This window comes from Antechinus flavipes, chromosome 6 (assembly GCF_016432865.1).
Source record: "Antechinus flavipes isolate AdamAnt ecotype Samford, QLD, Australia chromosome 6, AdamAnt_v2, whole genome shotgun sequence".
Taxonomy (NCBI): domain Eukaryota; kingdom Metazoa; phylum Chordata; class Mammalia; order Dasyuromorphia; family Dasyuridae; genus Antechinus; species Antechinus flavipes.
The window spans coordinates 123,540,641-123,566,570 of NC_067403.1; the positions used below are offsets into that span (position 1 = coordinate 123,540,641).

Here is a 25,930-nt window from a genome sequence, read left to right on the forward strand (position 1 = left end):
ATGGTTTTGAAAATATCAGAGAAAACAGGAGAAGGAAACTTCTATTTAGTGCAAAATACTGTATGTATTTGTATGTATTGTTCCTTTTCTAGCATTTTTAGTTGCAAGCCCAATTCATTGACCTTCTCTTTATTTTATGCAAGTAGGCTTCTAGAGATATGAAATTTCCCCTTATTACTTCTTTGGCTGCATCCCACACATTTTGGTATGACATCTCATTATTGTCATTTTCTTGGATGAAGTTATTAATTATGTCTATGAAGTTATTGATTATGTCTATGATTTGCTGTTTCACCCAATCATTCTTTAGTATGAGATTATTTAGTTTCCAATTATTTTTTGGTCTATTTTCCCCTGGCTTTTTATTGGATGTAATTTTCACTGCATCGTGATCTGAGAAGGACGCATTTAGTATTTCTGCCTTATTACATTTGAGTTTGAGGTTTTTATGCCCTAATATATGGTCAATTTTTGTATAGGTTCCATGAATTGCAGAAAAGAAAATGTACTCCTTTCTGTTTCTATTTAGTTTTCTCCATAGATCTATCATATCTAAATTTTCTAGTATTCTATTTACCTTTTTGACTTCTTTTATCCTCTGTTTCTGTGACTTCTGGGAAGTTCTCTTTGATAATTTCCTAGAAAATAGTGTCCAGGCTCTTTTTTTCAATCATATTTTTCTGGGAGTCCAATAATTCTCAGATTGTCTCTCCTAGATTTGTTTTACAGGTCTGTTGTTTTCCCAAGATGGTATTTGACAGTTTTTTTCCATTGCTTCATTTTTTTGGTTTTGCTTGACTTATTCTTGGTGTCTTCTCGAGTCATTCAATTCCATTTGTTTGATTCTGATTTTCAATGAATTATTTTCTTCACTCACTTTTTTATATCTTTTTCTAATTGTCCAATAGAGTTTTTAAGTCAGTTGTTTTGTTCTATGGAATTTTTTTTCCATTTCGCCAATTTTATTTTTTAGAGAGCTATTTTCTTTTTCCAGTTCATTAATTCTATTTTTCAAGGATTTGATTTCTTTATCCACTCTATCTTTAAATGAGTGGTATGACTTATCCAGACTCTCTTGCCAAGCTTCCCTTTCCCTTTCCCAATTTTTTCTAGCTCTCTTGTGAGAGCCTTTTTAATTTCTTCTATGAGAGTCTTGTGTGTTGAGCACCAGATCATATCCCTTTTTGGGGATTCATCTGGAGACAGTCTGTTTTTAGTCTCCTCAGGATTTAAAGTCTGCTTTCTATCCATATAGAAGCTATCAATAGTTAGAGTCTATTTAAATTTTGTGCTCATTTTGTCAGAGAAAAATCAAAGAAGATAAACTAGCAAAAAAACCAAATGCAGTCTGCTTTTTTTTGGGTAGCGCTTCCTCTACAGACTGCAGGGGGGCAGCAGTGAGGCACTAGCAGGACAACAATGGCTGTGCTGCGTCTGTGCTCTGAGATGTTGAGAGCATGTTAAGATGCTGTGGGTGAGTATGGCCATATCCTGAGAGACCCTAACTTTTGGGGGTTATAGTCTTTACCTCCTGTTTTGACAGCTTCTCTGCTAGTCTACTGGCTTGCTGCCAAGGCAAAATAGTCCCACTGTAGTAAAGTTCTTTCTGCACAAACGGCTGAGATTACACCCCATCCCCCTCTAGTCTGCTCAGTGTGAACTGCCTGCTGTGTTCTCACTGCCGCTGCTTGCGCTCAGCCTGTGCCTGGTCTAACTGTCCCATGCCCTCAAGCAAAAACAGACCTTTTCTAGCGAATTTCTAGGATGTCTTCTGTTGGTGAAGACATTTGTGGGGTTTTTTTCAGTCAAGCACTAATTCTGAGGCTTGTCCTGAAATAAATTCTGAGAGCAAAGATGAAGATTAGATGTGTATGTCCTTTCCACCATCTTGGCCAGAAATCCCCTTACTATTTCATTTATACAGAATCAGACCATGACTGAATGAAGCTATTTTTGTTTATATATGTATTTATGCACATATATGTATATATGTGTATATATATAAGGGCTAAATTTTTATTGTCTCTCAGAAATCAGATTACATTGGTCTTGCTGCTCCTTTTTGGGTTTTAAAAACCTGGTGAGGGAAAAGAAAAAATGGTTCTGCCACTTATTTCCTGAATAATCTTTGACAAATTATTTAATCTCTTTGGGACTGAATTTCTTTATGTGCAAAGTGAAGAGATTGAACCAGAAGACCACTGAGGTCTTTTCCAACTATGAATCTATGAACTGTTTCTCAAACTGAATTGAAAATATAGAAAAAAGAAAACTCATCTATTTTTCTTCTCAACTCATTGTTAAAATCAGGTCTCTCTCTCTCTCTCTTTCTCTCTCTCTCTCTCTCGTCTTGCCTATTCAACCGATTTCTGATGTGAGTAGGTTTTCATAATTATGAGTCCTCCTCCTCCCTCTGAGTAAATTCTTTCTCTATATCATATTTGTATAAAATAATTGCTATTTTTGCCTTTTTCTAGATGGTTTTGCTTTTTAGAGTCAGATTATATTCAATTCTGCCCCAATTTTTCTTTTAAGCTATTCAATTGCCGATATTAATCTTAAACATATAGCATATGTTTTCATAAAAAAAGCATACACAATTTCTCCATGTTAAATTCCTTGAAATTATTTTTTGATATTGGCTTTTACATGTCAAATTTTCTATTGAGTTTGGGTTTGGCTGATAGAAAGTTCTGAAAATCTGCAAGGTCATTGAATATTCTTTATTTTCATTCAATTTTATGGATAATTTTGCTGGATATGATATTTTTGGCTGCAGGTTTAGTACATATATATAGTACATATATACTGATTGCCAGTATATATGATTCCAAGACCTATGGTCTTTTATTGTGGCTGCTTATAAGTTCTGTACAATTCTAATTGTAGCTCTAGCATATTTGCATTGTTTTTTTTCTTGTTTCTTGCAAAATTTTCTCTTTGATGTGAGGGTCTCGAAATTTGGCAATAATATCCCTTTGTGTCTTCCACAAAGGATCTCTTCAGATGGTGATTGATGGACTTTTTTTCTCCAAGGAGCTTATATTTCTTGATATAACACATACTAAAAACACAAAAAGCAAAAATAAACTTCTAAATCTGAAATTCAGTTTAGCTTCCTCCTTGTTGTTTGTCTTTCATATTCAATGAAGACTTGAAGGTGGGTAGCCTGCTATGTCAAAATATTGGGTCAGGATTGCTGAATCCTGAATTTTATGTTTGACTGTATATGATTACTTCAATACAAGCTTGGAAGGTTCTATCACAGGTCAAATAGTATGAACTTTCACGATGGAGATATCTCTGGATTTGTGCATCTCACATTTCCTTTGTGGTACTCAGATTCTGTTTTGCTCATTAAGTACAACATATTCTTTGATAGCAGCATGCCATGCTGGACATGGTTCTGTGCCAATGTCTTTTTTGTCTCACAATTGATAACAAAGTTTTTCTTAAAGAGTTTGAGAACATCTTTGTATCACTTCTTCTGACCTCTGTATGAGTATTTGCTTTGTGAAAGTTGTCAGCAGAATAGTCTTTTAGGTAAAGTATTTACTATTTGGGCTATATGGTCAGCACACTCTACAGAAGAATTTGAATGCTCAGTGTGAGGGGGGCCTCAGTATCTGGTACCTTATGTTAATAAGAAATCCACCTAAGACAATTCAAATGGAATCAGTTCAATTTTCTGGCATAGTGCCGGTAGACTATGCAGATTTTACAAGCATACAACAATGAAATTAGTATTATATATCTTTTGTTTGGTAGGCAGCCTGATACAACTCTTCCATCCTTTCTTTTGGATCCTCCCAAACACTGAGCTAGCTCTAGTAATGTGTGCATTAATTAACCTCATCATCTATGTGAACATCCCTGGAAAATATACTTGGCCATAGCATTAGAAATTTCTCCATTTGCTGTAACCAATGGATCTAGATATGGATAGTGCAATGCTGGCCGGTGGAAAACCTCTGTCACATTTCAACTACTCATCACTGATGGAGCCACATTATTCAGTGATAAAGGACATGGGTCTATAGAAAAAGGATTAACACTTCCATACTGTTCTTAACAAGCTATCACTTATCTCAGGTTGGAGTCAATCTCTCTTTAATTGAATTTCCAATTGAATAGATTGTGAATACCATTAGATTCCTTTTGTGTGGTAAGTGCCTGGCCCTGATTCTGTTTCAGAAAAGAATTACAAGGCTGGGGTCCTACTGTTCATACAAAAGCTGACTGAAATCTTCTAGGTTATATGGCAAGAGAAGGTTATTTCATTGTCCATGTCTATAAAGGAAAAAGAAACATATTATCCTATAACAATCACAGGAAGGTCTTTCTCTTAGTTATTGCTGTTTAGATCCTTGCCAAAACCCTCCTTAATATCCTTCATCTGAAAGATGGTTTTCCAACAGCCAATGTGGCTTCACACAGGGTTAAGGAACTGTCCATATGGTGTTTGCTACCTGACAACTCCAGGAGAAATGCCAGGAGCAAAACAGAGCTCTGTACACAACATTCATAGACCTCATCAATATCTGTGATATTTAATTTCCTAAAAGTTGCAAGTCTATATAATGATACTTTACAAAGACACAATGTGGTATAGTGGATAAAATGCTAAGTTTGGAGTGAGTGAATTCAAATATCAAATATTTTCTCTGACATTGGTTGTGTCACATTCCTAGTCAAGTCATTTAGATCTTCTAAGACTTAGTTTTGTCACTTGTAAGATCAGCGATTTAGACAAGATGATTCCTAAGGTCTTTTAGACCCCTTAGCCTTTGATGCTATGATTGTCCTGTATGATCAGCATGGTGTGGTTAAAGAGCCTTTGCTTGCCACTGGACATGTTTGAACAAAAGTCAGATGACCAGAATAGTATAGAATTTCCAGAATAGTAGAGAAAGGTTTCCCCCACTGGGGGATTACATGATGTAACACTGAAATTCTATGATTTTAAAGTATGTTAAAAAGTCTGATAGAATTGGATGATGCAGTTATTCAGAATATATGAACCATTATGGATCACCTTAACTACATTATGCAAATAATTAGCATATAGTTATGGGCTGATGCATTTCTGAGTGATATTTTTTCTTTTTTCTTTTCTTTAGCAAGGTGTGTTTGTTGAAATATACTACAACAGGATTCCCAACAAAAATAGAGTTGCGTGAGAATGTGGTATCTGGATTCTCATTGAAACCCTGTGCAGTGTCTAAAATGGGTAAATATGTGTGTATGTGTATGTGTACATTAGGTATACTTTATCTTATAAATATAAAACTAATTAACAGGACATTTCAATAACAAACTATTGCTACATATCTGCTTTGTGCAAAACATTGTATTAGGACCAGTTATAAAATAGGTAAGGTAAGCTTCCAATCCAGTGGGAGGATGTCATGTACATAGATAATTATGATACACAATAGTATATTACAGAATAAATGTTATATAGACAGATGATACAAGGGAATTGATACGGCATCATGATGTTTTATGATAAGATTTTAATCTGAGGTGCTTTTCATCCAAATTATCTCTTGGCAAAAAAAAACAAAATAAAACAAAACAAAACAAAAAAACAAAAACAACTTTAGAATGCTATAACAAAAAAGATGAGAAAAGATGGGAAAGTTTTCATCAAAGAAGTGTTACTTTTAAAAGTTAAAAAGATATACCATCTTATCCATCATTTTAGCATGCTGAACAAAATCCTGTGATTTAGAGTATATTATGCGATACTGATGGTGTATTGAAGAAGTTTCTTAACACTAGTTAGGGAACTCTTAAGGGACTTCCTGTTGCTAGTGCTCTCATTAGCAATTTTGCGTTGTCAAAATATACTACATTCATTTACTTATATATGCCTGGATCTGTGATTTCATCATGGGTGTAGAGAACTCCTAGTGAACATACCTCTACTGATGCAGATTTGTACATTCTCTAAAATGTATAGTCTTTTTTTTTTTTTAAATTTTTTATTTAATAATTACATTATATTGACACTCATTTCTGTTCCGATTTTTTTTCCCCCCTCCCTCCCTCCACCCCCTCCCCTAGATGGCAAGCAGTCCTTTATATGTTGGATATGTTGCAGTATATCCTAGATACAATATATGTTTGCAGAACCGAACAGTTCTCTTGTTGCGTAGGGAGAATTGGATTCAGAAGGTATAAATAATCCGGGAAGAAAAACAAAAATGCAGATAGTTCACATTCGTTTCCCAGTGTTCTTTCTTTGGGTGTAGCTGCTTTTGTCCGTCATTTATCAATTGAAACTCAGGTCTCTTTGTCAAAGAAATCCACTTCCATCAAAATATGTCCTCATACAATATCGTTGTCGAAGTGTATAATGATCTCCTGGTTCTGCTCATTTCACTTAGCATCAGTTCATGTAGGTCTCTCCAAGCCTCTCTGTATTCATCCTGCTGGTCATTTCTTACAGAACAATAATATTCCATAACATTCATATACCACAATTTACCCAGCCATTCTCCAATTGATGGGCATCCATTCATTTTCCAGTTTCTGGCCACTACAAACAGGGCTGCTACAAACATTTTGGCACATACAGGTCCCTTTCCCTTCTTTAGTATTTCTTTGGGATATAAGCCCAATAGAAACACTGCTGGATCAAAGGATATGCACATTTTGATAATTTTTTGGGCATAATTCCAGATTGCTTTCCAGAATGGTTGGATTCGTTCACAACTCCACCAACAATGCATTAGTGTCCCAGTTTTCCCGCATCCCCTCCAACATTCATCATTATTTTTTCCTGTCATCTTAGCCAATCTGACAGGTGTGTAGTGGTATCTCAGAGTTGTCTTAATTTGCATTTCTCTGATCAATAATGATTTGGAACACTCTTTCATATGAGTGGTAATAGTTTCAATCTCATCCTCTGAAAATTGTCTGTTCATATCCTTTGACCATTTATCAATTGGAGAATGGCTTGATTTCTTATAAATTTGAGTCAGTTCTCTATATATTTTGGAAATGAGGCCTTTATCAGAACCTTTAACTGTGAAAATGTTTTCCCAGTTTGTTGCTTCCCTTCTAATCTTGTTTGCATTAGTTTTATTTGTACAAAGGCTTTTTAATTTGATGTAATCGAAATTTTCTATTCTGTGATCAGTAATGGTCTCTAGTTCATCTTTGGTCACAAATTTCTTTCTCCTCCACAAGTCTGAGAGATAAACTATTCTATGTTCCTCTAATTTATTTATAATCTCGTTCTTTATGCCTAGGCCATAGACCCATTTTGATCTTATCTTGGTATATGGTGTTAAGTGTGGGTCCATGCCTAATTTCTGCCATACTAATTTCCAATTGTCCCAGCAGTTTTTATCAAATAATGAATTCTTTTCCCAGAAGTTAGGGGCTTTGGGTTTGTCAAACACTAGATTGCTATAATTGACTATTCTGTCTTGTGAGCCTAGCCTTTTCCACTGATCCACTAATCTATTTCTTAGCCAATACCAAATGGTTTTGGTGACTGCTGCTTTATAATATAATTTTAGATCAGGTACAGCTAGGCCACCTTCATTTGATTTTTTTTTCATTAGTTCCCTTGAGATTCTCGACTTTTTATTGTTCCATATGAATTTTGTTGTTATTTTTTCTAGATCAATAAAATATTTTCTTGGAAGTCTGATTGGTATAGCACTAAATAAATAGATTAGTTTAGGGAGTATTGTCATCTTTATTATGTTCGCTCGGCCAATCCAAGAGCACTTAATATTTTTCCAATTATTTAAGTCTGACTTTATTTGTGTGGAGACTTTTTTATAATTTTGCTCATATAATTCCTGACTTTCCTTTGGTAGATAGATTCCCAAATATTTTATGGTATCAACAGTTATTCTGAATGGAATTTCTCTTTGTATCTCTTGCTGTTGGGTTTTGTTGGTGATGTATAAAAATGCTGAGGATTTATGGGGATTTATTTTGTAGCCAGCTACTTTGCTAAAATTATGAATTATTTCCAATAGCTTTTTGGTAGAATCTCTGGGGTTCTCTAGGTATACCATCATATCATCTGCAAAGAGTGATAGTTTGGTTTCCTCATTGCCTACTCTAATTCCTTTTATATCTTTCTCGGCTCTTATTGCCGAGGCTAGTGTTTCTAATACGATATTAAATAATAATGGTGATAGTGGGCAACCTTGCTTAACTCCAGATCTTACTGGGAAAGGTTCCAGTTTTTCCCCATTGCATATGATGCTTACTGATGGTTTTAAATATATGCTCCTGACTATTTTAAGGAAAAGTCCATTTATTCCTATGCTCTCAAGTGTTTTTATTAGGAATGGATGTTGGATTTTATCAAATGCTTTTTCTGCATCTATTGAGATGATCATGTGGTTTTTGTTTGTTTGGTTATTGATATAGTCAATTATGCTAATAGTTTTCCTAATATTGAACCAGCCCTGCATTCCTGGTATAAATCCTACTTGGTCATAGTGTATTATCCTGGTGACAATTTTCTGTAATCTTTTTGCTAATATTTTATTTAAGATTTTAGCATCAATATTCATTAGGGAGATTGGTCTATAATTTTCTTTCTCTGTTTTCAGCCTACCTGGTTTAGGTATCAGTACCATATCTGTGTCATAAAAGGAGTTTGGTAGGACTCCTTCAATCCCTATTTTTTCAAATAGTTTATATAACATTGGAGTTAATTGTTCTTTAAATGTTTGGTAGAATTCACATGTAAATCCATCTGGTCCTGGGGATTTTTTCTTAGGGAGTTGATTGATAGTTTGTTCTATTTCTTTTTCTGAGATGGGACTGTTTAGGATATTTACTTCTTCCTCTGTTAGTTTGGGCAAGCTGTATTTTTGGAGGTATTTTTCTATTTCATTTAAGTTGTCGAATTTATTGGCATAAAGTTGGGCAAAGTAACTCCTAATTATTGCTCTAATTTCCTCTTCGTTAGTGGTGAGTTCTCCCTTTTCATTTTTAAGACTAACAATTTGATTTTCCTCTTTCCTTTTTTTAATCAGATTTACTAAGGGTTTGTCTATTTTGTTGGTTTTTTCATAGAACCAACTCTTAGTTTTATTAATCAATTCAATAGTTTTTTTTACTTTCAATTTTATTGATCTCACCTTTTACTTTTAGAATTTCAAGTTTAGTGTTTGACTGGGGGTTTTTAATTTGTTCCTTTTCTAGCATTTTTAATTGCAAACCCAATTCATTGACCTTCTCTTTCTCTATTTTATACAAATAGGCCTCTAGAGATATGAAATTTCCCCTTATTACCGCTTTGGCTGCATCCCATACATTTTGGTATGATGTCTCATTATTATCGTTTTCTTGGGTGAAGTTATTAATTATGTCTATGATTTGCTGTTTTACCCAATCATTCTTTAGTATGAGATTATTTAGTTTCCAATTATTTTTTGGTCTACTTCCCCCTGCTTTTTTGTTGAATGTAATTTTCATTGCATCGTGGTCTGAAAAGGATGCATTTACTATTTCTGCCTTACTACATTTGAGTTTGAGGTTTTTATGTCCTAATATATGGTCAATTTTTGTATAGGTTCCATGAACTGCTGAAAAGAAAGTGTATTCCTTTCTGTCTCCATTACATTTTCTCCAGAGATCTATCATATCTAGCTTTTCTAGTATTCTGTTTACCTCTTTGACTTCTTTCTTATTTATTTTCTGGTTTGATTTATCTAATTCTGAGAGTGCAAGGTTAAGATCTCCCACTATTATAGTTTTACTGTCTATTTCTTCTTGCAGCTCTCTTAGTTTCTCTTTTAAGAATTTAGATGCTACCCCACTTGGTGCATATATGTTTAATATAGATAGTGCTTCATTATCCATGCTACCCTTTAGCAAGATATAGTGTCCTTCCTTATCTCTTTTAATTAGGTCAATTTTTGCTTTAGCTTGATCTGAGATCAGGATGGCTACCCCTGCTTTTTTGACTTCACCTGAAGCATAGTAGATTTTGCTCCAACCTTTTACCTTTAACCTGCATGTATCTCCCCGCTTCAGGTGTGTTTCCTGTAAACAACATATTGTAGGATTCTGGCTTTTAATCCATTCTGCTAACCGCTTCCTCTTTATGGGGGAGTTTACCCCGTTCACGTTTATGGTTAGAATGACCAATTCTGTATTACTTGCCATCTTGTTAACCCCGGTTTATGCTTTCCTCCCTTCTTTCCCCTTTCCCCCCCTTCCAAGTATTAAGCTTGTGAGCACCCCTTGCTTCTCACAGCCCTCCCTTTTTAGTGTCCCTCCCCCTGCCTTAGAGTTCCTCCCCCTATCTTACCCCTTTCCCTCCCAATTCCCATATTCCCTTCCGCTTAGCTTATTCCTTCCCTTTCCACTTTTCCCTTCTCACTTTTCAATGAGATGGGAGAAGTTTCACCATAGATTGAATATGTCTTAAGATTTTTCACTTAAAGCCAATTCTGAAGGCAGTAAGATACTCACTATATTCATCCCCCTCCATTCTTTCTCTCAGATATAATAGGTTTCCTATGCCTCTTCATGAGATGTACTACCCCCACTTTACCCTTTTTCTGGTACAATGTCCTTTCCACATCAATTTCTAGAACAAGGTATACATGTATTCTTTATACATCTATATAGTCAAAATATAGTTCCCAAGATTAATCTTTACCTTTTTAGATTTCTCTTGAGTTCTGTATTTGTAGATCAAACTTTTTGTTAAGTTCTGGTTTTTTCATCAGAAATAGATGAAATTCTCTTACTTCGTTGAATGTCCATCTTCTTCCCTGGAAAAAGATGCTCATTCTCGCTGGGTAAGTTATTTTTGGTTGCATACCAAGTTCCTTAGCCTTTCGGAATATCATATTCCAGGCCCTTTGATCTTTTAATGTGGATGCTGCCAGATCCTGGGTGATCCTTATTGTGGCTCCTTGATACTTGAATTGGGTTTTTCTAGCCGCTTGCAATATTTTTTCTTTCATCTGAGGGTTCTGGCATTTGGCCACTATATTCCTTGGTGTTTTGATTTTAGGATCCCTTTCAGTGGGTGATCGATGAATCCTTTCAATGTTTATTTTTTCCTCTGTTCCTATGACTTCTGGGCAGTTCTCTTTGATAATTTCCTGGAAGACAGTGTCCAGGCTCTTTTTTTCATCATGTTTTTCTGGGAGTCCAATGATTCTCAGATTGTCTCTCCTGGATCTGTTTTCCAGGTCTGTTGTCTTCCCCAGAAGGTATTTCACATTTTTCTCCATTGTTTGATTTTTTTGGATTTGCTTGACTGATTCTTCTTGTCTCCTCGAGTCATTCAATTCCACTTGTTCAATTCTGATTTTCAGTGAAGTATTCTCTTCACTCACTTTTTTAAAATCTTTCTCTAATTGTCCAATTGAGTTCTTTTGTTCTGTGGAATTTTTTTCCATTTCGCCAATTTTGTTTTTTAGAGAGCTGTTTTCTGTTTCCAGTTCACTAATCCTATTTTTCAAGGATTTTACTTCTTTATCCACTCTCTCTTTAACTGACTTCTCCAGGCTCTTTTGCCAAGCCTCCCTCTCCTTTTCCCAAGCTTCTCTCTCCTTTTGCCAAGCCTCCCTCTCCTTTTCCCAAGCTTCCCTATCCTTTTGCCAAGCCTCCCTCTCCTTTTCCCAAGCTTCCCTATCCTTTTGCCAAGCCTCCCTCTCCTTTTCCCAAGCTTCCCTCTCCTTTTGCCAAGCCTCACTCTGCTTTCCCCATTTTTCTTCTAGCTCCCTTGTGAGAGCCTTTTTAATCACTTCTATGAGGTTCATCTGTGCTGAGGAACAGACAATCTCCTCCTTTGGGGATTCACCTGGGGACTGCCTGTTTTTAGTCTCCTCAGGATTTAGAGTCTGCTCTCTATCTGTATAGAAGCTGTCAAGGGTTAAAGTCCTCTTTAGCTTCTTGCTCATTCTGTCTATTAATCAGAGACAAACTACCAAAGAAAAACAGAAAAAACTGGAGTCTTTCTTTGGGGGGGGGCTGGGTGTGTTATCGAGCTTCCTCTCCAGACTGCAGGGGGCAGCAGTGAGGCACTAGCAGGACTGTGCTGCGCCTGCGCTCTGAGATCCCAAAGCGTGCTGAGTCACTGAGGGGGGGAAGGGGGGGGCGGCCAGGTCCTGAGAGACTCCAGCTGTTTGGGGTTGTATTCTTCAGCCCCGGTGTTTTTAGCTTCTCTGCTGGGCTGTTGACTTGCTGCAGGTTCCAAACCTGTAGCGAAGCTCTCCCCGCAGAGACGGCTACGATCACTCCCCACCCCCTCTCCAGTCTGCTCCTGTGCCCTCACTGCCGCTGCCCGCCGACTGCGCCCGATCTAAAACCGCCCCAGCCCTCCAGTAAAGACAGACCTTTCTTGGCGGATCTCAAGGATGGCTTCTCTTGGTAACTATATGTGGGTTTTTTTCAGTCAAGCATTGATTCAGAGGCTTGTAATGAAGTGGATAGTGAGAGAAAGCGCGGAGCTTATGCAACTGTGAGCCTCCTCTCCGCCATCTTAACCGGAAGTCCCTAAAATGTATAGTCTTAATGAAGTGTCTGGGATTCCTGAGAAGTTAAATGCTCTGCCCGGGATTATTCAGTCAGTATTTAGCAGAGGTGGGCTTTTGGCTTATATTTTCTAATTCCAAGACCAAACTTCTATCTTTGTCTTTTAATGTTTTCTCTTCTTAATTTTTTTTTTTAAATTTGTTGGGCTAGCTAGGTGGCTCAGTGGATAGAGCATCAACTTTGGAATCAGGAGGACCTGAGTTCAAATGTGGCCTCGGACCCTAGATACTTACTAGCTATGTGACCCTGAGCAAGTCACTAAACTCTGATTGCCTTGAAAATAAATAAATTAGTATGCATTAATTTTTTTTCTCCTTATCTCACCCCTAATTTCAAAGAAAAAAAGAAAAACAGAACTCTTGTAACAAATATTTATAGTCAAGCAAAACAAGTTCCCACATCATCTAAGTCCAAAATATGCTTGTCATTATTTTTTGAATCTATCATCTTTCTTTCAGGAAATGTGTAGCTTAGTTTATCCTAAGTCTTCTATGGTTATTCATTGCTTGGTACACAGTTCTTAAATTTACCAAAGTTGTTAGTTTGTCTTTACTCTGTTGTTGTTATTGTATATATTGTTCTGCTTGCTTAGCTTTGTATTAGTTTATACAAGTCTTCCATTTCCTACAGACTCATTTCTTTACATATCTTTTTGAATATAAATTCCTCTGCTAGAATATAAGATTGTTGAAGAAGATAATGTTTTTCATTTTATCTTTCATTTCCAAATGTACAAAGTATATGGTTAATAAATGCTGAATGAATGAATTTCACTGTCATTGAAATGATTGCAATGTTAAATTTCTTCTCTTTTGTAGCTTGTATTCGGGACATCTTCCCTAATACCATTTTTGCTGACCTCAATGAAGACAGGCTTTTCACACCTGATCCTTGGGTGTGCCAAAGTATTTGTACCCATCATCCTAACTGCCTGTTTTTTACATTCCTATCTAAAAACTGGCCTACAGAATCTCAACGGTAAGGGGGCAAAGCAAGTAGGATGTGTTTCCTTTAAAATGAAGCCAACCAAAGGCCAGTATTTTAAATTTCAAAATTCTTTTAAAAATCCCACTTTAACCCCAGCTTTTGGGATAAGAACTTACTGTTTGACAAAAATTGCTGGGAAAATTGGAAACTAGTATGGCAGAAACTAGGTATCAACCCACACTTAACACCGGATAACAAGATAAGGTCAAAATGGGTTCATGACCTAAATATAAAGAATGAGATTATAAATAAATTAGAGGAACACAGGATAGTTTATCTTTCAGACCTGTGGAAGATGAAGGAATTTATGACCAAAAAATAACTAGAGATCATTACTGATCACAAAATAGAAAATTTATTTATTTATTTTTTTATTTAATGATTACTTTATATTGACACCATTATCCCTTGCACTCGTTTCTTTTCCGATTTTTTTCCCCTCCTTCCCTCCACCCCCTCCCCTAGATGGCAAGCAGTCCTTTATATGTTGGATATGTTGCAGTATATCCTAGATACAATATATGTTTGCAGAACCGAACAGTTCTCTTGTTGCATAGGGAGAATTGGATTCAGAAGGTATAAATAACCCGGGAAGAAAAACAAAAATGCAGATAGTTCACATTCGTTTCCCAGTGTTCGTTCTTTGGGTGTAGCTGCTTTTATCCATCATTTATCAATTGAAACTTAGTTAGGTCTCTTTGTCAAAGAAATCCACTTCCATCAAAATATGTCCTCATACAATATTGTTGTCTAAGTGTATAATGATCTCCCGGTTCTGCTCATTTCACTTAGCATCAGTTCATGTAAGTCTCGCCAGTCCTCTCTGTATTCATCCTGCTGGTCATTTCTTACAGAACAATAATATTCCATAACATTCATATACCACAATTTACCCAGCCATTCTCCAATTGATGGGCATCCATTCATTTTCCAGTTTCTAGCCACTACAAATAGGGCTGCTACAAACATTTTGGCACATACAGGTCCCTTTCCCTTCTTTAGTATTTCTTTGGGATATGAGCCCAATAGAAACACTGCTGGATCAAAGGGTATGCACAATTTGATAATTTTTTGGGCATAATTCCAGATTGCTCTCCAGAATGGTTGGATTCGTTCACAACTCCACCAACAATGCATTAGTGTCCCAGTTTTCCCGCATCCCCTCCAACATTCATTATTATTTTTTCCTGTCATCTTAGCCAATCTGACAGGTGTGTAGTGGTATCTCAGAGTTGTCTTAATTTGCATTTCTCTGATCAATAATGATTTGGAACACTCTTTCATATGAGTGAAATAAATTTGATAAATAAATAAATAAATTTCATAAATTTGAGTCAGTTCTCTATATACAAAATAGAAAATTTTGATTCTATCAAACTGAAAAGTTTTTGTACAAACAAAACTAATGCAGACAAGATTAGAAGGGAAGCAACAAACTGGGAAAACATTGTTACAGTCAAAGGTTCTGATAAAAGCTTCATTTTCAAAATATATAGAGAATTGACTCTAATTTATAAGAAATCAAGCCATTCTCCTATTGATAAATGGTCAAAGAGTATGAACAGACAATTTTCAGACAAAGAAATTGAAACTATTTCTAGCCATATGAAAAGATGCTCCAAGTCATTATTAATCAGAGAAATGCAAATCAAGACAACTCTGAAATACCACTACACACCTGTCAGAGTGGCTAGAATGACAGGGAAAGATAATGTGGAATGTTGGAGGGGGTGTGGGAAAACAGGGACACTGATACATTGTTGGTGGAATTGTGAATACATGCAACCATTCTGGAGAGTAATTTGGAACTATGCTCAAAAAGTTATCAAACTGTGCATACCCTTTGATACAGCAGTGTTTCTACTGGGCTTATATCCCAAAGAGATCATAAAGAAAGTTCAGATCTGTATGTGCATGAATGTTTGTGGCAGTCCTCTTTGTAGTGGCCAGAAACTGGAAACTGAGTAGAGGCCCATCAATTGGAGAATGACTGAATAAATTGTGGTATATGAATATTATGGAATATTATTGTTCGGTAAGAAATGACCAACAGGATGATTTCAGAAAGGCCTGGAGAGACTTACACGAACTGATGCTGAGTGAAATGAGCAGGGCCAGGAGATCATTATATACTTCAACAATAATATTATATGATGATCAATTCTGATGGACCTGGCCATCATCAGCAATGAGATGAACCAAATCAGTTCACAATGGAGCAGTAATGAACTGAACCAGCTATGCCCAGCGAAAGAACTCTGGGAGATGACTAAGAACCATTACATTGAATTCCCAATCCCTATATTTTTGCCTGCCTGCATTTTGGATTTCCTTCACAGGCTAATTGTACAATATTTCAGAGTCTGATTCTTTTTGTACAGGAAAATAACGGTTTGGTCATGTATACTTATTGTGTATCTAATTTATACTTTAATATATTTAACATCTACTAGTCACCCTGCCATCTAGGGGAGGGGGTGGGGGGAAGGAGGGGAAAAATTGGAACAAAAGGTTTGGCAATTGTCAATGCTATAAAATTACCCATACATATAACTTATAAATAAAAAAGCTATTAAATTAAAAAAAAAAAGAAAAGAAAAAGCTATTATAAAAAAAATCCCACTTTAAAATAATTATAAAAGAAGAATAAAAACAAATGATTAAAAGCACCACTAAGATTACATTTTTATGGTATCCCATGCCAGGATGCTGAGGACTCAGCTTGAGCACTCCTTAATAAAAGTAGGGTGCATCAGTGATCAAAGATACCATCACCCCTCTCATCTTGCCCCTTCAAGAAACCTCAGAAAAGTTTGGCTAGGTTACTTTCTCAGCATCCAATATAATCCTAGTCCATATATAAGGAACAGATTTATATGTAGGAAGAATGTGATTTCAGGAACAGAAAGAAAATAACCCCAAGAAACCACTAAGTTATCTTTTTTTTTTTTTAATAGCTTTTTTATTTACAAGTTATATGCATGGGTAATTTTATAGCATTGACAATTGCCAAATCTTTTGTTCCAATTTTTCCCCTCCTTTCCCCCACCCTCTCCCCTAGATGGCAGGATGACCAATACATGTTAAATATATTAGAGTATAAAATAAATACAAAATAAGTATACATGTCCAAACGGTTATTTTGCTGTACAAAAAGATTCAGACTCCGAAATATTGTACAGTTAGTCTGTGAAGGAAATCAAAAAATGCAGGCGGGCAAAAATATAGGGATTGGGAATTCGATGTAATGGTTCTTAGTCATCTCCCAGAGTTCTTTTGCTGGGTGTAGCTGGTTCAGTTCATTACTGCTCCATTAGAACTGATTTGGTTCATCTCATTGCTGAAGATGGCCAGGTCTATCAGAATTGATCATCATGTAGTATTGTTGTTGAAGCATATAATGATCTCCTGATCCTGCTCATTTCACTCAATATCAGTTCGTGTAAGTCTCTCCAGGCCTTTCTGAAATCATCCTGACCAACTCATCTTAATGCCCAAAGTTCCACCATTAATGATTCCTTCTTTGTTAATCATTATCTGCTTTATCTATATTCTCTTTCACAAATACAAATGTAGAAAAGTAAAAGACCTGAGCTTAAATCATGATTCTATCCTTTGCTACTTGAATATCCTGTATAAATCATTTCCCTTCTGTGGGCCTTCTAAAATAAAGGAGAATTGTATTCCACATTGAAGTCTAATGTCCTAAAATATTGATTGCTTTCCTTCAGGTGACATGAGAGGTTCAGCCTGCAACAAAAATCTTGAAAAGAAAGAAGTAACACTAATTATATAGAAAGATAGGTGAAGATTAATTTTGCTTCCTATAAAAATTTTGGCCAATGGTAGAGAATGGGACTAGAGTTCAAATTCAGCTTCAGACATTTCATTTAGCTGTGTATACCTGGACAAGTCACTTACTAATCTTTATCTGTCTCATTTTTTTTCAGCTATAAAATGGGCATAGTATTAGTCTCTACTTTCCAGGGTCATGAGAGTCAAATGGGAGTACATAGCATATTGTGAATACTTAAGAAATGTCTGTTCCCTTCATCTCCCCTTTTCCACCCTTTCCCAATACACAAATATAATAGGAAAATTAAGGCTATGTGATCATAAACTGTACCATAGTAAATATTTTGGAGTTGCAAGAGTTTTATTGTATTATGTGGTTTAACAGCACTCTCAATTCTTTCTATTAGAAATCTTTGCCTCCTTAAAACATCCCAAAGTGGAATTCCAAGTACACGGATCACCAGGGAGAATGCCTTTTCAGGTTTTAGCTTATTAAACTGCAGACACAGTGTCCCAGGTAAACAATATAATCAATTTGATAATGTTTGGGTTTTACCTACTGAATTATTATCACAAAATATGGTTAATACATGCACTTTATCTCAAATCTGCTTATGTGTATTTGCTGTCCATCCAGTGCTTTGTCATGGCTCTGTTTATTCCAACACTGATTTCTTGGGAGAGGAACTGGATATTTTTGAGGTCAAAGATTACACAACCTGCCAAGAAAGGTGCACAGACACCATACGCTGCCAATTTTTTACATATTCACCATCTGGAGAAACATACAACAAAGGGAAGTAAGGTGGATTTTTAAATCCTACATAGAAAAATTATTCAACTGCTTGAAAATACACAGATGCTTTTCCCTTAGTGGCATTCTTCTTCATAATGAAGAATTTCCTTCATTATTTCCTTCATTCAGAGGTAAATGTTATTTGAAAATGTCTTCAAATGGATCCCCAATTAAAATACTTCATGGAAGAGGAGGTGTCTCTGGCTATACATTAAGGCTATGTAAAATGGAAAATGGTAAGTGATATGCTACTTGAATAATTTGCCTTGTGAAATAAAGAAAAATCTTGCAATGGCAGAACTAAAGATCTATTTGCCAACTAAAATAATCATTAAAAAAAATCAATCACAGAGTTTGACATCATTATTTGCTTTCCCAAATAAGTCTTATCTTGTTTATTAGAATGATAGCTGTAAATGATCATGATAGATGTAAACACAAAGCAGTCCTACCCCTCTCAGGTGATTATCTATCATCTTCTTTTTATTTTTCTTGTATGCACCAGTCTATCTATCTGTTATCTGTCCAATTAGGATATAAGTTCTTTGAGGATTAAGACTATTTAGGTTTTTCCTTGTAAATCCAGTATCTAGAGTAGTGTTTGACACATAGCGATTGCTTAAATATGCAGAAATAGAAATGGACAGTTAGTACTCAATAAATGCTTGCTGAATTGTTGACTTGAGGAAAAAAAAATTTCTTCTTTATGTTCCTACCCTAAGTTATAGTGTCTTGATTAGTGCAAACTGACTATTTATTCCTAGATAGCCCCAGAGTGGACCATAATTTGCCCCATTCATCTTCTTATCAACTACTCTGCTTCTAAAAGCTTATCTACCTTTCTACTGGTGTATTTTCCACCTTTTGATCTAGGAACAGTAAGGAAATCAATTATAACATTACTTTGGGGAAGGGCAGTCTGCTTTATTATTCCCTTATAATCCTTATTAATTTGCAGACCCAAATGTGTTGCCTCCCCTTATTAGAATGTTAGTTCCTTGGGTTCTTTTTCCCTTTCTGTTGTATATCTCAAGCTTAGCACAGAGTTGGCACACAGTAAATCCTTAAGAAAAGCTTTTTCATCAATTAATTCATCTATTTTTGGTTGGAAAATATATAATTAAAGGATGTAGAAAGAAAAATAAGAGATCTAGTTTATATCATTTATCTATCATCTTTTAATCTTTTAATCAACCATCTATAATTTATCTGGCTGCCTACTTATCTGTTGCGTGCGTGCGTGTGTGTGTGTGTATGTGTGTGTGTTTTCCAGCATGCACTAACAAGATAAAAACAAAGATAGTTGGAGGAACAAACTCGGTTCTTGCTGAATGGCCATGGCAGATAAGTTTGCATGTCACTTTCCCCATCCAGAAACACCTATGTGGAGGATCCATCGTTGGGAAACAGTGGATAGTAACAGCTGCCCATTGCCTTGAAGGGTTAGTCTTTTTCTTGTTTTTTAAAGCCAAATTTATACCCACCTTTGAGATTTATTACTAACTAATGAAACTCTCTTTCAAAATGTATATTATCAAATGATTGAGTTGGAAGGTTCAGAGCTGGAAGTGTCCTTGGAAACAATTTAGTTTTACCCTCTCATTTTACAGATAAGGAAACTGAGGACCAGGGAAGTTAAGTGATTTGGCTAGAGACACATAACCCTTGAGTGTTAAAGCCATATTTGCACTCATATTCTCAGATACCAATTCTGATGCTCTTTCCATTAGACCATACTTTCCAGTAGCTATCACCTACTTGAGCCCTTTCATTTTACCTGTAAGGAAGCTGCAACTCTTTAAATGGGACATGGTTTGCCTAAGGTCACCCAGCTAGTATATGTTAGAATTGGACCTTCAACCCAGGTCTTCTATGTCTTTTAATATACTCTAATCCCTCAGCTTAGGGAAATGCTTCAAAGAGAAAATACTAATCTAGGGTCTAATAGCACCAATATTTTAAGATTCATATCCTTTTGAAAAATATTTCTATTCAATTTTATAATATCCTTACCCAGGACTCCCTTCATCTCCCCCATGAATCCTTAGATCCCTGGGCAACTTTACATGTTTACCTGCATGGTTTTATGAGAGTCCATCCCTTGCCCAATATAGTCATAGATTATTACTCTTTTCTCCTCTAGCCTTTCCTTCTGCTAGCTCCTCTGCTTTCTAGAATATGAATTCTAGAGCCACAGGACTGCAGATCCAGAGATTAAAGGGACCTCAGAGGTCAGCTAGCTCAGTTCTCCCCACCTTTGCCCCCTCCGTTTTATAGATGAAGAAACTGCAGCCAGGGATATCACATAATTAAGCACTAGGGACCAGGTTTTAACCTATCCCCCATGAAGTCAGAAGTGTTGCTCTTTCTACTGTCCCAAGCCACCTTCCTCTACATCCCCACTTGGGATTCTCCTCTTTGATGAGCTTTATCCATGGCCTATGGGGGGAGAATCATTCCCCAGAGGAGTCTTCATAAAGGTGTAGCAAAACAGAGAAGCCCAAACTGAAGAGATAATGATCCAGGGAATTGTAAGGAGTCACAATTTGTCTCTCCTAAGAATATTCCCTAGCCTCTGGCTCCATTTAGACTGTATCCCTAGGAATTGGCAAAGAGGTTTCCAGATGAAACAAAAAGTCTCACAGAATCATAGATCTAGAAGAGAGCTTAGATATCACCTTGGCCAACTTTTCAATTTATAGAGAAAGAAATTGAGAAACTATATAGGTTGGGGATAAAGCTTGAACTAGAAACCTCTTGTGAGTATTATTCAGATCTTTGTTCAATTGTGTTCAACGCTTCATGGCACCATTTTTTTTGGCAGAGATATTAGATTGGTTTGCCAATTATTTTCCCAGATCATCTTACAGATGAGGAATTGAGGCAGACAGGGTTAAATGACTTGCCTAGGGTCACACAGCTAGTGAGTGTCTGAGGCCAGATTTGAACTTGTCTTCTTGACTTTAAGTGAGGCATTCTATTTACTGCATTGACTAACTGGCTAGATTTCTTCTACCTGTTTGTGAATGTGGGTGGAGGGGGAAGGTGGGGCAAAAGGATAGATGATTGGACTGGTCGGTAATTTTTCTCCTTTGTGGAAACTTTATACTACTGATTCTCTTCTACATATGAGGAGGAGATTAGTTCTTAACATTCTGTGACTGGCAAAGCTTAGTAGCATTATGTTATTGTTTACCCACTCCCAAGTCCACCAGGATTATGCATTCAATATTATGCATTCAAAAAAGGCAAATTAAAGGACTCAAGCTTCTCTAAATTACTTAAAAGCAATAAATATTTGCAACATTTTGTAAAAAGAAAATGAGCTGAATTCTCTGCTTTTGTTATTTAGACTAGAGGGTGCTACTACACTTTTACGTGTCTATGCTGGCATTGTAAACCAGTCTGAGATACATAGAAATACTCCATTCTTCAGAGTTCAAGAGATAATTATTCATGAAAAATATGAAATGGCAAACCATGGATATGACATCGCCTTGTTGAAAGTTGAGGTTCCGATTAATTATACCAGTAAGTAAATATTTATTTGGAAGCATTAGCTGTATTAGTCACCTAGATGAAATATTGTATTAGTTTCCTACATGTAATATTGTACAGTACCAATCCTGAGATCTCAACTTGGTGGTCTAGCCAATTGCTTTGATATCAGGGAAAGCATGGGAGCTCATGTCTCTTAGGAAAAGGCAACTGACGTAGTGGCTCAAAGGTGTAACTTCTGCCTAATTATTGAACATTTTAGAAGGGTAAAGAATTATGGGGAAAGTTTTATCTATATAGAATACTATGGAATCATGGAATTAGCAAGCTGGGCAGAAACTTTGTCTATTATCTTCTCCGGAACTTTCCTTTTGCAGAAGAAAAAAAATCGAGACAGAGAGAGGCTTATTATCTGTCTAAAAGTCACACAGTGAATCAGTGGTTGAGATAGCATGGTGCCATGGGAAGACTTCCAGACTTGAGATCAGAAAGTCTAGATTCTACTAATTATTGTGTGGCCATGGAGAAGTTAACCTTTCTGAACTTCAGTTTTCTCATCTGTAAAATGGGGATAATAATCTTAACTACAATATAGGATCATTGTAAGGAAATTACTTTGTAGAGGCAATATGATGGAGTTGCAAAGAATACTGGACTTGGAATCAGAGACTTGAATCCAAATCATGCCAGCACTTACTATTTGTATGACACTGGAGAAATCACATACCCACTATGGTCTGAAGTTTCTTCATCTGTAAATTAAGAAGGTTGAACTAGGTGGTCCCTAAAGTCTTTTCCACTTCAACTCTAGGATCCATAAAGAGTAAAAGAAATGGGAATTAATTTTTTTGGGGGGGAGGGGAAGGAATGAGACTTTATTGAGTACTTTCTATGTGAGAACAAACTAAGAAAGCAGGTGCTATTATTACCCTAATTTTATGTATAGTTGAGGAAACTAAGATATAAGTTAAATGACTTGCTCAAAGTCATATAACTAGTAAGTGTCTAAGACTAGATTTAAACTCAGATCTTCCTGACATCAGGCCCAATACTCTCTCTATCCATTGAACTATAATGTAGCATAGTAGAAAGAGCGCTGAATTTGATATTAGGAAGATTGGTTCAAATTCTGACTGCTTCTTAGTCTCTGCTTTTAACTTGGACAACTCAAGTAACCTCCATGGACTCAGTAAGACTATGTGCAAAAAATCATTCAAATGTCCTTTCTTTCAAAATTCTGTGATTATTCATGACCTATTTGTAGAAATAAAGACATTTAGGACAAAGAGGTAAAAGGAGAAAACTCTTTAGGTGGAGGTGGGAGCTCAGTGGGGATCTCTACTAGGGAAAAAGTTTCCCCCCCCTCCTCATCCTAAATAACTAAACTTTAAAATTAAATTTTAGCTCTCCAGAAACCCATATGCCTTCCTTCAAAAGGAGATGGAAAAATTACATATACCAATTGCTGGGTAACTGGTTGGGGATACACAAAAGAAAGAGGTAATGAATGTATTTTAAAATATGATCTGTTAAAATATGGGGGGGGGGAAGAAAACATGAAAAAAAATTTACATGATAACTTTGTGATATATTTAAAAGGAATAGTAAGTTATACATAATAGATTTGCAGTTGCATGTGCAACCATCTTTTTAAAAAATTATACAATGTTATGGAAATTCTTGCTTTGTTCCATAAATTAAAAATAAAATAAAAATTCAAAAGCATATTTTCTCTTTTTTAGGAGGTATCTAAATGACATTGTGTGTGCCCTGTCATATTTAGAAGTGGAAGGAATTTGAAAGATTATCAAGCCCAAGCTCTTATATTTGCAGTTGAGGAAATACATTAAAAGAGGTTAGCTCATAAAAATCTGAGACAGGATTAGAACTCAGGTTATATGGATCCCCAGAGCTCAGCTTCCTCTCTCGTTCCCTAGGTAGTTATCACTTTAGTACATATATGTAAAGAATTAATAGAGCAGTTTAGCAGCAACCTACCTTTTCAATTTTACTGCAAGCTTATCTCTTTCATGCAATTTCTTTTCCAGACAAATTAGACTACTCCTTGTTCCCCGAGTGTCCAGGCATCTTTTGCCTCAATTCATTCACACAAGTTGTTTCCCCCATGCCTGGGATGCATTCCCTCTTTTTGTTATCTAGTCTTTATGAATTCCTCTGTCTTTTCAAGATCAAGCTCAGGTGCCACGTGAAGACTACACTGATCCCCACAACTGAATGTATCTTTTCCTTCCTTAAATAATTTGAGGAATGGAGATGTCTCTAAATTTAAGCATCTCATCTTTCTTTTGAGCTACTGCAACTCTGCAGTGGCTTCTTCATGCAGGCACACCATGTATGATCTTGTGCCATGCTTCCCATGTTTCACAATCAATTCCAGAAAGACCTTGAGAATGTCATTGTAAAGTTTCTTCTGCTCTCTACTTGTACATACACATATAAATAATTCTTAAGAATAAATCATTTATAACACTTAAAAAGCCAAGATCTGTGTATTTTCTACTGTAGGAAAAGTACAAGATACTCTTCAGAAGATTTTTGTTCCTTTGATAACAAATGAAGATTGCCAAATGAGTTATAGAGAACACAAAATAACCAATAAGATGATATGTGCTGGTTATGAAGAAGGGAAGAAAGATGCTTGCAAGGTAACAGAGGAAGTTTGATACAATTATGAGTATAAATAAGAGAAAGCTTTCAGGCATTATTTGAAAGTTGGGTGAGGATAGAGGGTAAAATAAGCATTTATTAATACCACTACATGTCAGACACAGTGCTAAGTGCTTTGTAGATTTTCCATTATTTCATTCTCACAACTTTCTGAGGATCATTTATATAAATATACATATTAAACAAATACATATGTGTCTCATTTGTGTAGACATGTGTATATATAAGAAGAGCAGATATTTGGCACAGTTGAGTCATAAAGGTCTGCATTCAAATCTAGCTTCAGACACTCACTAGCTTTGTAACCCTAGTAAGTCACTTAAACCTGTTTGTCTCAGCTTCTTCATCTATAAATTGGTCTAGAGAAGGAAATGGCAAATCAGTTCATAATTTTTGCCAAGAAAATCCTAAATGGTGTTGGACATGACTGAAATGACTGAACAACAATAACAAAATTTTTATATGTAGATGTACATATATATTATATGTATGCGTGTATACTTAATATATATTGTGCTCTAAACCAGATTTTATGTTTGTACCCATATAATACATACATACATACATATATATATATATACATATATATATATATATATAACATACACACATAATATGTACACAGTTGATAAACTTTGTCTATTTCATATGTATGGATTTATGCTCACATCTGAAGTTTAGAAACTAAGGCGAAATAATAACATGAAATTCTGAAACATTGGGACTAAGGTACCATGTCAGAAATCACTGATCAGTTTTTGGGGTTGAAGTCCCTTGGAAATAAAAAAACTTCTATCTTTAAAACTTTTCTTTCTTTCCCTCTCATACAGGGAGATTCTGGAGGCCCCCTATCTTGTCAGCAAAATGGCATCTGGCATTTGGTGGGTATAACCAGTTGGGGGGAAGGCTGTGCTCGTCCAGGACGCCCTGGTGTTTATACCAAAGTGGATGAATATGTGGATTGGATTCTAAAAAATACTTCAACATGAAGAGGACCCTCAATGTCTTTTGCCTCTGGGAAAGAAGAAATAAGTTTTTATTTATAAGACAGTTTTGTTGTAAATTATTTCCTTTAGTCCCAGTGAAGTCTTCAATTTTCCTTTGCTTTTATTTTGAGAGTACTCATAGGGTACTGGCGAACTTACTTTGAGGCCTGAAGAGTCTGGGTTAAAGGCCTGCCTTTGATATGCACTGGCTGTAAGACTTTGGAGAAGCCACTTAACCTCTCCTTATTTTCAGCAGCTCTCTCAGAGCTGCAGACAGGGTACCCACTTGCATTGATAAAAAGGATTTTTTTCACCTGGGAATAATTTATAACGATGAAATCACAGTTTTGGTTCCTATTCCTGTCTCCTAAGATTACTTCTACTTGTCTGCAAATAAAGCATGACAGAGAGAAAACAACTTTTGGCTCTTATGTTTCATGATTTTAAAAATTAAAGTACTAGTGTTTGATCAGTCTGCCTCATACTACTGCTATACATATTTATTTATATGTTAACACATATTATGCAACTTTAAAAAAATTGAGATAGGAATGATTTATGATTTCACTGATACAGGAAATTCTTAGATGAAGAAATTTCTTCAGGGTAGACTCTTCTCTGTAATACCCTTTGGTTCAAG

The 25,930-nt window shown here is 35.9% G+C and overlaps 1 protein-coding gene across 2 annotated transcripts; it reads left to right on the forward strand.

Moving 5' to 3' along the window:
• Positions 1-17,719: 17,719 nt before the first annotated feature.
• Positions 17,720-25,708, forward strand: LOC127540373 (coagulation factor XI-like). 2 transcript variants are annotated; one of them, XM_051965031.1, is made up of 7 exons: positions 17,720-17,839; positions 17,960-18,354; positions 19,392-19,560; positions 21,471-21,649; positions 23,021-23,116; positions 24,143-24,282; positions 25,135-25,708. In XM_051965031.1, the coding sequence occupies exons 2-7, from the start codon at positions 18,267-18,269 to the stop codon at positions 25,291-25,293; spliced, it is 831 nt and encodes a 276-aa protein (XP_051820991.1). In that variant the 5' UTR covers positions 17,720-17,839; positions 17,960-18,266; the 3' UTR covers positions 25,294-25,708. The 2 variants fall into 2 exon arrangements, with proteins under 2 accessions (XP_051820991.1, XP_051820992.1); XM_051965032.1 differs by lacking the exon at positions 17,720-17,839 and having other exon boundaries at positions 18,256-18,354; positions 19,493-19,560.
• Positions 25,709-25,930: the final 222 nt, after the last annotated feature.